The 15871-nt window shown below is 43.1% G+C and overlaps 2 protein-coding genes across 5 annotated transcripts in view; both read right to left on the bottom strand.

The window, feature by feature from the left end:
- LOC110567942 (integrator complex subunit 8-like) overlaps positions 1-7198 on the bottom strand; it is a 90235-nt gene extending 83037 nt beyond the window's left edge. Inside the window, 5 exon segments of the mRNA XM_064361180.1 lie at positions 1583-1634; positions 3128-3199; positions 3518-3658; positions 5608-5782; positions 7054-7198. Of these exon segments, the coding sequence (XP_064217250.1) occupies positions 1583-1634; positions 3128-3199; positions 3518-3658; positions 5608-5782; positions 7054-7183 (570 nt within the window). The 5' untranslated portion in view covers positions 7184-7198.
- Positions 7199-8873: 1675 nt separating this feature from the next.
- Positions 8874-15871, bottom strand: part of LOC135268391 (V-type proton ATPase subunit C 1-like) — a 124877-nt gene continuing 117879 nt past the window's right edge. For 2 of the 4 annotated variants that reach the window (XM_064361187.1, XM_064361189.1), the window contains 2 exons: positions 14818-15064; positions 8874-11537 (listed from right to left, as the gene is read on the bottom strand). In XM_064361187.1, coding sequence (XP_064217257.1) covers positions 14923-15064 — 142 coding nt within the window. In that variant the 3' untranslated portion in view covers positions 8874-11537; positions 14818-14922. The remainder of the gene's footprint in view (positions 11538-14817; positions 15065-15871) is intronic. The other 2 variants (XM_064361188.1, XM_064361195.1) reach the window with 2 other exon arrangements.

Below are 15871 nucleotides of genomic sequence, written 5' to 3'. Positions count from 1 at the left end.
TTATTCAAGAAATGCCTGTGCTTCAACATGCCAGCCATTTTATTAGGAACTAGATAACAAAACTTCCACATTCCTAAATAATAGAGCATATTTGCTATACAAGAAAATACAGATCGTTTCTTATCTTTTTCTCTCCTTGCCCAGCCCCTACACCTCACATGGTAATCTGGAACACTGTAGGTGTTAATTACAGAGATCATTTCTAAATTACAGAAACTCTCAGGTTTCTAATTTTCTATTATGTAGATCAATTTAAAAATAACTGCTAGGCCCGGTGCCGTGGCTCACGCCTATAATTCCAACACTTTGGGAGGCCGAGGCAAGCAGATCACTTGAGGTCAGGTGTTCGAGACCAGCCTGGCCAACAGGGTTATACCCCATCTCTACTAAAAATACAAAAAATTAGCTGGGCATGGTGGCACAGGCCTATAGTCCCAGCTACTCGGGAGGGTGAGGCTGGAGAATTGCTTCAACCAGGGAGGCAGAGGTTGCAGTCAGCCAAGATCACATCACTGTCACTCCAGCCTGGGCGACAGAGCAATACGCTATCTCAAAAAAAAAAAAAAATTAAAATTAAAATTAAAAACTGCTATAACTTATTATAAAAGTAATTTTTAAAATATAAAGTATACGTTTGTCATAGCGTTTTTGGAAAATACAAAAGAATATAAAGACATCACCTGTAAAATCAGTTTCTCATATCAACGAATGTATCGTGAAATAGTCAATTTTTAAAATATAAAGTATACATGTTTGTCATAGAGTTTTTGAAAAATACAAAAGATACGATAAAGACATCACCTGTCAAATCAGTTTCTCATATCAACTAATGTATCATGAAATTTACAAATAGCGGTAAAGTACTCTACTATTAGAATTGAAAGTCTATGTGTGATTTAGAATAATACCTATATCCTAATAGTAAAAACCTTAATGTCACTGCACTTAAGACCTTCTCAACTCTTGCGTCCCCCCAGATTAGAAGATGCATCTCTGAGGTCCCCAACCCCTAGGCCACGTACTGGTACCAGGAACCAGGCTGCACAGCAGGAAGTGAGGAGCAGGTAAGCAAGAGAAGCTTCATCTGTAACCAAGAGAAGCTTCATCTGTATTCACAGCCGCTCCCCATCACTCACATTATAGCCTGAGCAACACCTCCTATCAGATCAATGGGGTCATCAGATTCTCATCAGAGCACAACCCTATCGTGAACTACACGATAGGTGTGAGGGATCCATGTTGCACGCTACTTGTGAGAATTAATGCCTGATGAGCTGTCACTGTTTCCCACCAGCCCCAGATGGAACCACCTAGCTGCAGGAAAACAAGCTCAGGGTTTCCACTGATTCTAAGTGAGCTGGATAATTATTTCCTTATATATTACAATGTAATAATAATGGAAATAAAGTGCACAATAAATGTAATGTGTTTGAATCATCCTGAAACCACCCCCACCCCGCCCCCCATTCAGTTTCCTGGAAATCGTCTTCCCCAAAACCAGTCCCTGGTGCCAAAAAGGTTGGGGACTGCTGCTCTAAAGTTGTTCCTCAAATGTTACCGTGTAACGGGTGCCAGTACATACCACTTTCAAAATGTTTTCCGTTAGCTCTTTTTCCTGTTGCATGTGATTCACACTAAAGAAAAACAATTGAAAACAAAAGTATTAAAAGTTACTCTCAAGACTAAAAAAAAAATCTAAAGAGCATCATTCTTGAAAGTCAGGTTCAGTTTAAATAAGACTGTTTTTAATGTTATTTATTTTCATGTTTGGAAAAAAACCTCAACTATTATGATGCTCATTAACTTACCAGTATTTTCTCATTTACTTTGTTTGGGTTTTCTGCTTTTCAGACGGGGTCTCCCGGTCATCCAGGCGTACAGTGGCACCATCACTACAACTTCAACCTCCTGGGCTCAAGTAATCTTCCCACCTTAACCTCCCAAAGTGTTAGGATAACAGGTGTGAGCCACAGCACCCAGCCTCATTTACTCAATTTAAGAGCAAAACTTAACAAAAGCTCATTTGTATCAAGTTAGAAACTATGCTCTCTAGCTCCAAATTTGGGTAAGCTGCCACATGGAAATTAAGATCAGGTTTAAAACTCTATCCTTCTCCACTCCCACAGCTTCACTTGACTAGCCTTAAAAATAAAAAATCTAGGCCAGGCATGGTGGCTCACACCTGTAAGCCCTGCACTTTGGGAGGCCAAGAAGGGAGGATGACAAGGTCAGGAGTTCAAGACCAGCCTGGCCAACATGGTGAAACTCTCTCTCTACTAAAAAATACAAAAAAAAAATAGCCAGGCATGGTGGCGTGTGCCTGTAGTCCCAGCTACTCAGGAGTCTGAGGCAGGAGAATTGCTTGAACCCAGGAGGTGGAGGTTGCAGTGAGCTGAGATCATGCCACTGCACTCCAGCTTGGGCAAAAGAGTGAGATTTCGTCTCAAAAATAAAAATTAAATTAAATTTTAAATTTTAAAAAAGAAAACCTCCAGATACAACCAACCACTCTAATTGTACTCTAATATTTACATATATTAATTTCCCCACATAGAAATGTATCTTCTTCAAGACAATTTAATTAAATGAAAAAAATAGCAGGCTGGGTGCCATGGCTCACACCCATAATCCCAGCACCTTGGGAGGCCAAGGGAGGTCACCTGAGATCAACAGCAGCCTGGCCTACATGGCAAAACCCCACCTCTACTAAAAAATACAAAAATGAGCTGGGTGTGGTGGCGGACACCTGCACTCCCAGCTACTCAGGAGCCTGAGATGGGAGAATCACTTGAACCCAGGAGGCAGAGGCTGCAGTGAGCTGGGATCGTACCAATGCACTCCAGCCTGGGCGACAGAGCGAGTCTCCATCTCAAAAAACAAAACGAAACAAAAACTCAATGCTTTCAGATAAATGGCACAATTCCCAAAGTGCTTCCCTTCTCAGAGCTCTGTACCTAGCACACTACCTGACTCTCTAGTCTCTCTAACTCCTTCAAACAAACCTTCATATAGGCCTTCTGCCCTCCTATTCTTATTCTACTTCGTATAACAGGTTATTAAAAACTTGCAAACATTTTTAAAACTCTAATGAAAAAAGTGCCAGGAAGGGTCATAGCTGTCAACTTACACACTTAACTGAGGGGGTCCAGGATTTGCCTGTTCGACTGGAAAACTACTTTGAACGATCGTCCTAATTGCCCTGAAAAAAAGACAGGAAAAAGAAAATTTAATACATTATAAATGTCATTTCAATTATTTCTTCAAGTACTCCTCAGGTTTGTATAAATTATCTGAAGCATTAAATGGCATGTGGTAAAGCCTTCATAAATCATCCACATTTTTATTAGACTGCTTTTCATCTATGCAGTCACAAATTTTCTCCACCATCAGACTCACAGTTCCCAAGATCTGAGAAATCTCTGCAGCAGAACGGGTCCATTAAAAGCATACCCCTAAAAGCCACAGTGCAATAAAAGAGAGGTTGCCCAACACCTTCTGGGTTTATGAAAATATTTACCATCTACTGTAGAGAAGTATAGCCATGGCAGTGGTTGGAGGTACAGTGGCCAGATCCATGTCTACATGCTTTGTCCCAGGAGGAACTTTACTGATACAGAGTAGTTCATTTAGTAGCATATTCAACACTGGAACAGACAAACTTAAAAGAAGCAAAACGTACATGTTTGCATGTTAACTGTGGAAGAAACACAAAACACATACAACAATTCCATATCCTCACTGAAAATAGCTACATTGTCAAGGAACCACATCTTCGGGTTTACCAATCAAATATGGAAAGATGTTAAGAACTTTTTATTATGAAAAAACTTAAAACATAAATAGGCAGAATATTGCCAGGTGTGGTGGCTCACACCTATAATCCCAGCAATTTGGGAGGCCGAGGCAGGCGGATCACCTGATGTTGGCAGTTCAAGACCAACCTGACCAATATGGAGAAACCCCATCTCTACTAAAAATACAAAACTTAGCCAGGTGTGGTGACACACACCTGTAATCCCAGCTACTCAGGAGGCTGAGGCAGGAGAATCGCTTGAACCTGGGAGGCCAAGGTTTGCAGTGAGCCAGGATCGTGCCATTGCACTCCAGCCTGGGCAACAAGATCAAAACTCCGTCTCAAAAAAAAAAAAAGAGTAGACAGAATATAACGAACCCCTATGTAACCATCATTTAGCAGTTATCATCTGATGGCCAATCTTATTTCATCTCTACTCTTATCCACTTCCCAAATCATTCTGTCCATAAATATTTCAGAATATATCTCAAAATTCACTCTTAATCATGATATTAATTTCACATCTAAAAAATTTAGACTTGCTTACTGAACAGCCTATCAGTGTTCAATTTTCCAGCTGCCTCGCACATGCCATACTTCTTTGTACTCACTGCTATCTGTTGATGTCTCTTCAATCACGTATGGGTTCCCCCCTCAAATTAAAAATACATTTCAAAAAGTCTAATATTTAATGCTGAAGAATGTGGTTTAAAAGGGGGGGTTTTGAATACTACTGGTTAGAGTATAAACTCTTTTGGAATGCAATGGGCAATATGTATCTGTCTTAAAAATGTTTATACCACATGATCCAGCAATTTAAGTATCCTAAGGATACAACTCAAAATACAGATAATTTTATGAGCAAAGATATTTAAGGCCCTGTGATTTATAATAGTGAAAAACTACAAATCAACTGATTTACTGTTAATTAAGGAACAGTTAACAAATTATCCATACAACGGAATCCTCTCCAAAAAATTACAAAGGGGAAATGTTCATAGGGTATGATCACAACTTTAAGCCTATGGAGAGGAAAGAACAAAAATTACATGAAAATGTTTAAAAAAAAAAAAAAAAAAGAAAAGAAACCTCTCCCTCCCCAATTATTTCCTGTTTTCTGAATTTTTCCCAATTTCCTATAAGGTATTTAATTGTGATGAGAAGGGGATGAAAATAAATCATTTCCTAACCACAGGGTTAAAAGTATTTTTAAGCAAATAAGCACTGATTCTAGATCAGCTGTTTCAATAGGAGATAGTGATTTATGACCAGTAAAATTAACTCAATTATTCAATAGCAAATCATCCATAATACTACACATCTACCATTAATTTTTATTCATTGTCTTCAGATACGTAAGTCAATTGAGAAATTTACAACAGTTTAGGCGTGGATTTTCTCTCGTTATCACATTAAAAGTAATGTTATTCCTGCATATTTTATCAAGAATATATAGTCTTTATTTTATCATTATTTTTTTCCTGAGTCTCACTCTATCACCCAGGCTGGACAACCTCAGCCTCCCAGGTTCAAGCAATTCTCGTGCCTCAGCCTCTCAAGCTGCTGTGATTTCAGGCACCCACCACCACACTCGGCTAGAAATGGGGTTTCATCCTGATGGCCAGGATGGTCTGGAACTCCTGACCTCAAGTAATCTGCCTGCCTTGGCCTCCCAAAGTGCTTGGGATTACAGGCGTGGTGCTACGGCGCCCAGCCTGTAATTTTTAAGAGCCAGTATCATAAAAGCATATATAGAAATAAACTAAGACATTTAAATAGTACATCAGATGAAATTTCACTGAAATTTTATGTACCTTTTCTCTAATATGTCTAAGTCCCACTTCAAATGTGCAGCAACTTTAAGAGCAAATAGTTTTAAAATACGATTTCTCTTGTTATCAGGCAGAGGTTGAACTTGGTTTTGTTCATCAACTGAAGGTTTGGAAGCCTGTTCCAAAAACTGAACTATAAGTTGAACCGGTGCAGGATCTAGGATTTAAAAGAATATAAATTCTTAAATTTAAGTTTTAATTATGAAGATACAAAGGATTTTTTTCTGCCCCAAAAGGAGTCCAAACAGCTGTGCTGTTATAATGACTAAGAAATACCATATGTAAAAAGTGTGCTTGGGAGTTAAAGAGGAAGATCAGGAAGAGTGGTAAGGAGGAAGGGTAACAGATCAGTGTAGAAGCAAGCAAAAACAGCACCTCACAGGGTAGCACATGATAGTTATAGATTTCTGGTTCTGCAAATAACCACTGCCAATTAGAAGAATGAGATACAAGCATTAGAACTATTATTTTGACACTTAATTACGGAGACCTCCATCAAGTTACCTCTGCACCTGTTTCCTCCAATGCAAAATAGAGGATATTACCGACTTCACATGATCATTATGAAGACTGAGTTAAAGGAGGTCACAGATGTGAACAATTAAGCACAGTGCATGGCACCCTGTAAGCAGTCAACAAGTATCTCTCAAAAGGAATGAATTAGGGCATTATACAGCTGGCAAAACTGCCTAAGTACGCAAACTACTTACACGGTGGTCTCTATCACTTAACGCCAGTCTATGAGACCGAGTAAGCCATATACAGATTTGAATTTAGCAAAATGCTGTCTGAGGAACTTACCTTTCCGTGCCAATACCTTTTTTGAGAATGCCTGGAGTCTTCCTCCTTCCCTAATCACAACCATTTAACTAGGTTATTAATCATTATCATCAGTATAAAAAACCATCTTACAAAAGTGCAGCAGTTCCTGCTTTAAAATATTTTCTTATTTACGACCCGACTTTGGAATAATTAAGAGTCAATAAAATTCCTTCATTGAAAAACAAAATGTTTAGGAACCTAATAACTAGCGTCAGAATCAGCATCCCACAGCCGATTCTCCCCATTTCCCTGAATTTATTCCGCTTGGGGTTCAGTGAAGGAGGGGTCCGGTCAGCCTCCCCGACCCAAGCAACCACAGGACGCGCCTCGCAGGCTCAAAACCCCAACAGTAAAAAGGACAGAAGGGTTTGGGCTGACAGCGCCAAGCCCGCCCCTGCAGGGGTGGGAGAGCCTTTGTTTCCAGCTTTTCTTTGACCCTCCACCCGGGCACGTTTTAGGCAAGCGAAGAGCCCCGCCGGAGCTGGGCTCCCTTGCGCGCCTCCCAGGCCGCAGCTTCGGTGGCCGAGAAAGCGGGGAAGGGAGTGAGGCCGGGCGGGCAGCGCCGGTGGCGGCGTCCCGCTCCCCAGGTGCAGACGCCGTGCTCACCCGGGCAGGTCTTGCGCAGATGTTTCTCCAACAGTGACTCCTCCAGCAGGAACTCAAACCAGCAGGTCTGCGGCGGGGTGCAGGGCCGGCTGGAGGTGGCCGCCTCCCGGTCCGCCGCCTCCGCGCTCATCCTGCCCCCGCCGCCGCCACCACCAGGGCCGCTTCCCGGCTCCAACCTGACACTTGGATACGGGCCGGGACCAGCGGTCAGCGGAACCCGGCGGGAGAGAGGCCACGCTCCAAACGCCCCGCAAACTCACACAACCCAAAATGGCGGCGCGGGCTAGCCGGAGCAACGGTCCTGGATCTGCCTCCTCGTGCCACTGCCGCGCCTTCGGACCAATCGTTGTTAGGGTTGGAGGAGGAAGGGGCGTGACTAACCTTCGAACCACGCCTCCTCCCGGTTGCCATAGGAGACGGCAACGCGTGAAGCCGGGTCGCGGGTGGCATGTTTTATCGCGGGTCGTTCTGTTTCCTGCTAGTTCTCAAGAGAGAAAATGAGACAGCCTCATCTAGGGTTGCAGCGGGCCTCAATATTTTCGTAAAGGCGAATGCGACGGGTTCTATTTGTGACCCAGGCTAACTTTATCTCCGGTGCTTTCAATTTCCCGGTTCCCATTTCTGAGATTTCCTAGCACCTGGGTCCTCTCCGCAGATGCTCCCGCTGTCCTGCAGTGGGCACGAGCGTCCTGCCCGCTTCCTGGACGATGGCTGCACGCAGTGAGATCCAGCCTTTCTCCTGCTTCTTCTCAGGGCTGGTTCCCGATACGCAGAGCCTAGTTAATCCTTTTGATGTCCCCGCTAGAGGCGTTGTTAACCCCATCTTACATTTCCCTCCGTTCTGTGATGTTCTTGTATTTTTTATTAACAAACGATTAAAACTGAAAAAAGGTACATTCACAGATCGTGACCTGATTAAGAGTGCAACCTCTGGAGTTCACCTTCTAATACTTTGGATAGGCTATTTAACCTCTCTGAATCTTAGTTTCCACATTTGTAAAGCAGGGATAATAATGCCTAATTTTAGAGTTGATCAAAGAATTGAAGCAGAGCTAAAGGATAACGCAGGTAAATGAGATAATACAGGTAAGCTGCGGCTGCTGCTGCTGCTTCTAGACGAAGTTTCAAAAAAAAAAAAGTCTCACCATAACCTCTGCTCACCATAACCTCCGCCTCTCGGGTCCAAGCGATTCTCCTGCCTCAGTCTCCCAAGTAGCTGGGATTACAGGCATGCACCACCACGCCTGGCTAATTTTTGTGTTTTCAGTAGAGAGGGGGCTTCGCCATGTTGGTCAGGCTGTTCTCAAACTCCTGACCTCAGGTGATCCACCCGCTTCGACCTCCCAAAATGCTGGGATTACAGGCATGAGCCGCCGGCCAGGTAAGCTTCCTAAACAGGTCCTGAAACCTTGAAACATTAATAAATGTTAGCTAATATCATATAGTGCTTTTAGATGTGCAAATCATTTTCATGCACAGTAGTCCCCCTTTATCTACAGTTTTGTGTTTCAGAGTTTCAGCTACCCGCAGTCAAACGAGACTGGAAAATGTTAAATGGGAAATTCTAGAAATAAACAACTTATGAGTTTTAAATTGTGTGCTGTTGTCAATAGCATGATGGAATCTCCCACCCTCCATCCGTCGAGGACCATGAGTCATCCCTGTATCCAGTGTATCAAGCTGTCTACACTACCTGCTGTTAGTCACTTAGTATCCTCTCAGTTACTAGCTTTATAATCAAGGTATCATAGTGCTTGTGTTCAAGTAACTCTTATTTTACTTCATAATAGCCCCAAAGCACAAGAGCAGTGATGCTGGCATAGGGTTATAATTGTTCTATTTTATTATTAGTTATTATTGTTAATCTCTTACTGTGCCTAATTTATAAATTAAATGTTATCATAGGTACGTATATATGGGGAAAAATATACAGAGCTAGGTACCATCCTTGGCTTCAGGCATCCATTAGGAGTATTGGAATGTCTCCCCCTAGGTAAGAGACTACTGTACATGATTCTGATATTCTCTTACAGACACTCCTTTATACACCTTTTAACCAATGAGAAAACTAAGGATTCCAGAATGTCATTTCCCCGAGGTGAGCCAGGCCTTCTGGCGATCATTCCACTGTACTCAGGCTGCTGCCAACATTGGATAGAAAGGACACGATCTATACCTTATAATCTTGCCCAAAATGAAGAAGGAAAGTTTGAACATAGTTTTAGGAAAAATAATGAAAATAGTTCCTTCACAAGTCAAAGTAAACAATGCTTCAACGGCAACAATTGCTTTGTTCTCCTCCTGTGCAATCCCTTTCCTTGGCTCTGAGCTACCTCTTCCCATCTCTTTCATTCTGGTCTAATGAACTCAGAAGAGTAGAGGGCCCTGTCTCTGGAGTTAGAAACATGGGAGCTGTCCATTCTCCCATTGCTTTTTATGCCTAATTGGTGAATAAAACATGCCACATCTACCACAAAAATATCGAATCTGCCTCGTTATTTTTTAAATTTAGGCCCTCATGATTGTATTAGTCTAACTCATGATTGCTTAACTGCGTTCTTCAGAGCCAGAAGAGTTTCTTGGTTGGGAGGAGCTGAGTGTGCGTGTGTGTGTGTGTGTGTGTGCGCGCGCGCGCGCGCGCGTGCAGGGTCTTGTGCAAACAGGGCTTTGGGTTGAGCACCCTCTATTCAGCCGCAGCTTATCTATTTTACATATTGGGTATTAGAAGAACCCATTAATCAACAAATGTTTAAAATGACTACTTTGGACCAGGCAGCATTCGAGATGCTAAGGAGGCAACGGTGAACAAGACAGCAGACCTGGCCTCTGTGTCTGCTCACAGTGTTCACACAGAGCTCACAATGTAATCGGGAAAGCCAGTCATTAAATGTGAATCCTGGCCAGGTGCAGTGGCTCATGCCTATAGTCTCAACACTTTGGAATGTTGAGACCGGAGGATCGCAGGAGCCCAGGAGTTGAAGACCAGCCTGAGCAACATAGTGAGACTCCCATCTGTATATTTTTTAAAAAGCGAATCCTGAAATTGCTAAATCTTTTTTTCTTTGTTTCAATTTTTGAAATTGCTAAATCCTAACAAAGAGGAAGCGTAGGATGTTGTATTTACCAAGGAGTAACCTAGTTTGGAGAGTGAAGGAAAATGTAAGTGGTGAGTTTCAGACTATTAAGCAGAAATCTGAAAAATAAGTAGACGTTACCTCAGGTAAACAGGACAGAAGAAGCTGCTGGGGCAGCACTGTGTGTAGGGAAAGCATTCCAGCAGAATTTGCAGCATTCATATAGAGGCCTGAGGAAGGAAAACGCCTGGAATGTTAGGGAAATCAAAATAATTCTGATACAACCAGGACATGGAAAGGAAGGAACAGAATGTCATGGGAAGAGAATGAAGAGGTCAGTAGAGGCTAAGTTTTTGTTTTGGTTTGGTTTGAATTGGTTTGGTTTTGTTTTTCTGCAGCCTCGAACTCCTGGGCTCAAACAATCCTCCTTCCTCAGCCCCCCGATTAGTGGAGACTATAGGCGGGTGCCACAACAGTTGGCTAAATGTTTTAATTTTTTGCAGAGATGGGATCTTGCTATGTTGCCCAGGCTGTTCTCAAACTCCTGGCCTCAAGCAATCATCCCACCTTGGCCTCCCAAAGTGCTGGAATTACAGATGTGAGCTGCCATATCTGGCATCTTAGGCTAAGTTATCTAAGACAAAATAAGCCTTAGATAAGGTTAAGATTTTGGCCTTGTCTTTTTTTTTTTTTTTTTCAAGATTATGATGGCGTATGGAAAACTGTTTGGAAAAGAGTAAAAGTGAAAAGCTTTTGGCAGGTTCCAGAAACAGATAGGGGACAGGCGCACTGGAGTCCAGGGAGCCAGGGAGAACAAAGAGAAGGAGAGGTTGAGGGAGAGGGACTAATCCTGCGGAGTTATCCATCATAGTTGGGATTTGGAATTTTATTCTACGAACAACAGGAAGCCCTGGAAGGCTTGCAGGAGGGAATGACATGATGAGACTGACCTTTGCAATCCATCACTCTGACTCCTGTATGGAGAATGGATTGCAGTGCGTTAGTGGAGGTGGGGTTCAGGGAGATCTTGTCCTTCATTTTCTTATTTTTCTTGTTTAGTAGGAACGGTCTGACCATGTTCAGATATTGATGGTAGAGATCAGTAGAGGGAAAAAGTCGAAGACACAGAAGTGTGAGGAGATCATCTATGAAGCCAGGATGCTGGCTATTGATTGAAGAGGTGTGTCTTTCACCAGAAGAAGAAGAAAGGAAGCACCTGGGCCTGGGAGGGATTTTAGTGTAGCCAGTGGTTGGTGGAAGGTTCCCATCTTCTGGCTTGCATTTTCTCTGAGATAGGGTGGACCAATCGTCCTTTTTTTTCGTGTCCTTGGTTATGACATTTTGCCTATGCCCATGAATCTTCTTTTCCAGAGGACAGTATCTTCAACTTGTCTCTACAAATTCCCTGCACTGAAGGAAGGAAAAAGAAGAGAATAAACAAATGGAAGAAAGGGCGGGCGGGCCAGGTGCAACGGCTCACATCTGTAATCCCAGCACTTTGAGAGGCTGAGGCAGGCAGATCACTTGAGGCCAGGAGTTTGAGACAGCCTGGCCAACATAGTGAAACCCTGTCTCTACTAAAAATACAAAAAGTTAGCTGGTTGTGGTGGTGTGCACCTGTAATCTCAGCTACTTGGGAGGCTGAGGGAGGAGAATCGCTTGAACCCAGGAGGTGGAGGTTGCAATGAGCTGAGGTCATACCACTGCACTCCAGGCTAAATGACAGAGTGAGACTCTGCCAGAAAAAAAGAAAGAAAGAAAGAAAGAGAGAAAGAAGGAAAGGAAGGAAGGAAGGAAGGAAGGAGGGAAGGAAGGAGGGAAAGAAGGAGGGAAGGAAGGAGAGAAAAGGAGAGAGGAAGGGAGGGAAGGAAAAAAGAGAAAGGAGGGAGGGAAGGAAGGGAGGGAAAAGAGAGAGAGAAGGAGGAAGGAGGGAAGGAAGGGAGGGAGGGAGGGAAGGGAAAGGAAGGGAGGGAGGGAGGGAGGGAGGGAGGGAGGGAGAAAGAAGGACCACATGCAACAATTGTGAAGGCCTTCCTCCCCAAGCCTTTAGATAGAGGTTTAATAACAAAATGAGAGTTAAAACTGGAGCAAACCAAACTGTGGCCAGACAAATCTCAGCTAGGGGAGTTTCTTTGTCATATTAATTAACCAATAACAAACAATCATCTTGCTTAACCGCTAATGTAATATCATGATGAAGTGGTTTAAACACAAAAAGTTTAAAAAATCTGTCCACTAGTAACAAGCAGGAGAAATTACAGAGTCAATAAAAAATATCAAGGTACGTGAAATTCATAGCTATCCATATGAAAGAAATATGTTGCAAAGACTGTAATAATTTTTCATATTACTAAGGTTTAAGAAATCAGCACAAGCTGGGCATGGTGGCTCATGCCTGTAATCCCAGCACTTTGAGAGCCGAGGTAGGAGGATTGCTGGAGCCCAGGACTTCAGGGCGTCCCTAGGCAACACAGTGAGACCTCATCTCTACTAAACGTTTGTTTTGTTTTGTTTTGTTTTGTTTTGAGACAGAGTTTTGCTCTTGTTGCACAGGCTGGAGTGCAATGGCACGATCTCAGCTCACGGCAATCTCTGCCTCCCGGGTTCAGGTGATTCTCCTGCCTTAGCCTCCTGAGTAGTTGGAATTACAGGCATGTGCCACCACACCCAGCTAATTTTGATATTTTTAGTAGAGACGGGGTGTCTCCATGTTGGTCAGGCTGATCTCGAACTCCGGACCTCAGGTGATTCACCTGCCTTGGCCTCCCAAAATGCTGGGATTACAGGCATGAGCCACCATGTTCAGCCCACATTTTTTTTTTTTTAATTAGCTGGATGTGTTGACATACACCTATGGTCCCAGCTACTCAGGAGGCTGAGGTGGGAGGATCACCTAAGCCTGAGAGATTGAGGTTGCAGTGAGCTGTGATTGTGCCATGCACTTCAGCCTGGGCAACAGAGTAATACCCTGTCTCACAAAAAGAAAAAATTAAAAATTGGGAAAAAAAAGAAATCATGGCAGATTAATGTGACATTTTTATATTTATATTACATATATAAAATGAAAGTGTTTTAATTGAGAAAGAGTTCATTATTTTACCGCCATCTAATACAATAACCACATTATACAGTTTCAGTAAGTCCCTAGGTGCTTTATTTAGACTCAAAAAATGTCCTACCATAAAAGTGCTACAGGTTAAAAAAAAAAAAAGTGTTACAGCACTGAACTCCTTGTTTCAGAGTGTGTACTTAAATACTTGAAGGTTTACAGAGATCTTGAAGGTTTTTAAATCAAACCTAGAGATCATCTCTTAGAGGGAGTCATAGTTTAAGACTTCATCAACATTGGAGGAGTCTCATGACCTCAAGTTTCCAGCCAGGGACTCTTGTCCCTCTGATGCAGGGCAGGTGAGCCCCAAATTGGAGCTTAGCCCCAGAGAGTTCTTTGCTTTGTCCAGGAAAGAATTCAAGAGTGAGCCAGTAGTAGAAGAGAAGAGCATTATTGAAGTGGCAGTGTTCCAGCTCTGTCACTGCCCCTGCAGAGCAGGGCTGCCCACAGGTAGTGCGCTGACAACAGCAGCTCAGGGCACTTCTACAGGCATATTTATACCTACTTGTAATTGCATGAACATTAAGGGGATGTTTATGCAGACATTTCTAGGAAAAGGGTGGTAACTTCTGGGTCATCGGGTCATTACCATGGAATGGGGTGGTAATGCCCAGGTGTTGCCATGGCAAAGGTAAACTGACATGGCACACTGTTTTTTGTTGTTGTTTCTTTAAAGATTTTATATTTGAGAATCTCAACAGTGAACAGGCAAAGAGAAAGGAAAAGGCTGAAATTCTGTCTTGAAAGAAGTAGCCTTCAAAGGCGACCAGGACTAGAACAGGGAAAATCCAGGTCTTGGAAGAGGCTGCTTAACTCTTTTTTCTTTTTTAAGACGGGATTTCACCATGTTGGTCAGGCTGGTCTTGAACTCCCGACCTCAGGTGATCTGCCCACCTTGGCCTCCTAAGTGCTTGGATTAGAGGCGTGAGCCACCACGCCCGGCCTTCTTTTTTATTTTTCCTTTCTCTCTCTTTTTTTTTTTTTTAATTGCATTTTAGGTTTTGGGGTACATGTAAAGAACATGCAAGATTGTTGCATAGGTACACACATGGCAGTGTGATTTGCTGCCTTCTTCCCCATCACCTATATCCGGCATTTCCCCCCATGCTATCTCTCCCCAACTCCCCACCCCCTGCTGTCCCTCCCCTATTTCCCCCCCGACAGACCCCAGTGTGTGATGCTCCCCTCCCTGTGTCCATGTGTTCTCATTGTTCAACACCTGCCTATGAGTGAGAACATGCGGTGTTTGATTTTCTGTTCTTGTGTCAGTTTGCTGAGAATGATGGTTTCCAGGTTCATCCATGTCCCTACAAAGGACACAAACTCATCGTTTTTTACAGCTGCATAGTATTCCATGGTGTATATGTGCCACATTTTCCCTGTCCAGTCTATCATCGATGGGCATTTGGGTTGGTTCCAAGTCTTTGCTGTTGTAAATGTGCTGCAATGAACATTCGTGGACATGGCACACTGTTAAGCACGTCTTATGGAAAGCTGCTGCCACCCCATCCCTGTTTTAGCGAGTCCTCAATTTGGTCCAGTGTCCAAACCCTGCCTCCAGAGTTGCGTTTCACCTCTTACCTCACCTCTGAGCAGTATGTCTGCAGGGTGTCTGTCAGAAGACCCTGAAAATCACCAGTTTCTTCTGCTCTGATGCAAAACACATATTCCGTGAAGCCTAGAATCCTAGCTGTGGCCAAGTTTGCTTGCCCAGGTCTGGAGTGACACGCCTTTCCTTGTCAGTGTGTGGCAATCCTGGTGTGGGCTGAGTGTTCTTGAAAGGTGTCCCAGAATGTCCAAAAGCCAAGGCTTCTTCAACTTGCTATGTCTTAGACATTCAGAAACAACAGAGACAAAGAAAATATTTACAATTTCTATTTAAAAAGTAATACACTTGGGAAGATACCATCAGGAAAGTGGAATGACAACCCACAGACTGGGAGAAAATACGTGCAAATCATACGTCTGATAAGGGACTTACATCCAGAATATGTAAAGAACTCTTGCAACCCAACAATAAAACAGTGAGTAAAGGATTTGAATTGGCCAGATGCGGTGGCTCACGCCTGTAATCCCAGCACTTTGGGAGGCAGAGGCGGGTGGATCACCTGAGGTCAGGAATTTGAGACCAGCCTGGCCAACATGGTAAAACCCCATCTCTATAATTTTTGTATAAAAATACAAAAATTAGCCTGGTGTGATGGCAGGTGCCTATAATCCCAGCTATTTGGGAGGCTGAGGCAGGAGAACTGCTTGAACCCAGGACACAGATGTATGTATCCACGAGAAAGGAGAAACATGTGCCCACACAAAGACTCGAATGTTTAGAGCAGCAGTATCCACAGTAGCCAAAAAGTAGAAACCAAGGCCTATGACCTGGTGAATAGACAAACAAAATGTGACATATTCATCGTATCTGTTTCACGTGGCTGCTGTTACAAATTACCACAAACTCGGTGGTTTAAAACAACAGAACCTGGCCAGGTTCAGTGACTTATGCCAGTAATCCCAGCACTTTGGGAGGCTGAGGTGGTGGGAGAGTTCAGGAGTTCAAAACACACCTGGGCAACATAGTGAGACTTCCGTCTCTACAAAAAAAATAAAAATAAAAAATAAGCCAAGCATGGTGGTATGC

Source organism: Aotus nancymaae, unplaced genomic scaffold (genome assembly GCF_030222135.1).
Source record: "Aotus nancymaae isolate 86718 unplaced genomic scaffold, 86718_ANA_hifiasm-v0.15.2.pri h1tg000040l, whole genome shotgun sequence".
In the NCBI taxonomy this organism is placed as follows: Eukaryota; Metazoa; Chordata; class Mammalia; order Primates; family Aotidae; genus Aotus; species Aotus nancymaae.
This window is presented reverse-complemented; position numbering and strand designations above follow the sequence as displayed.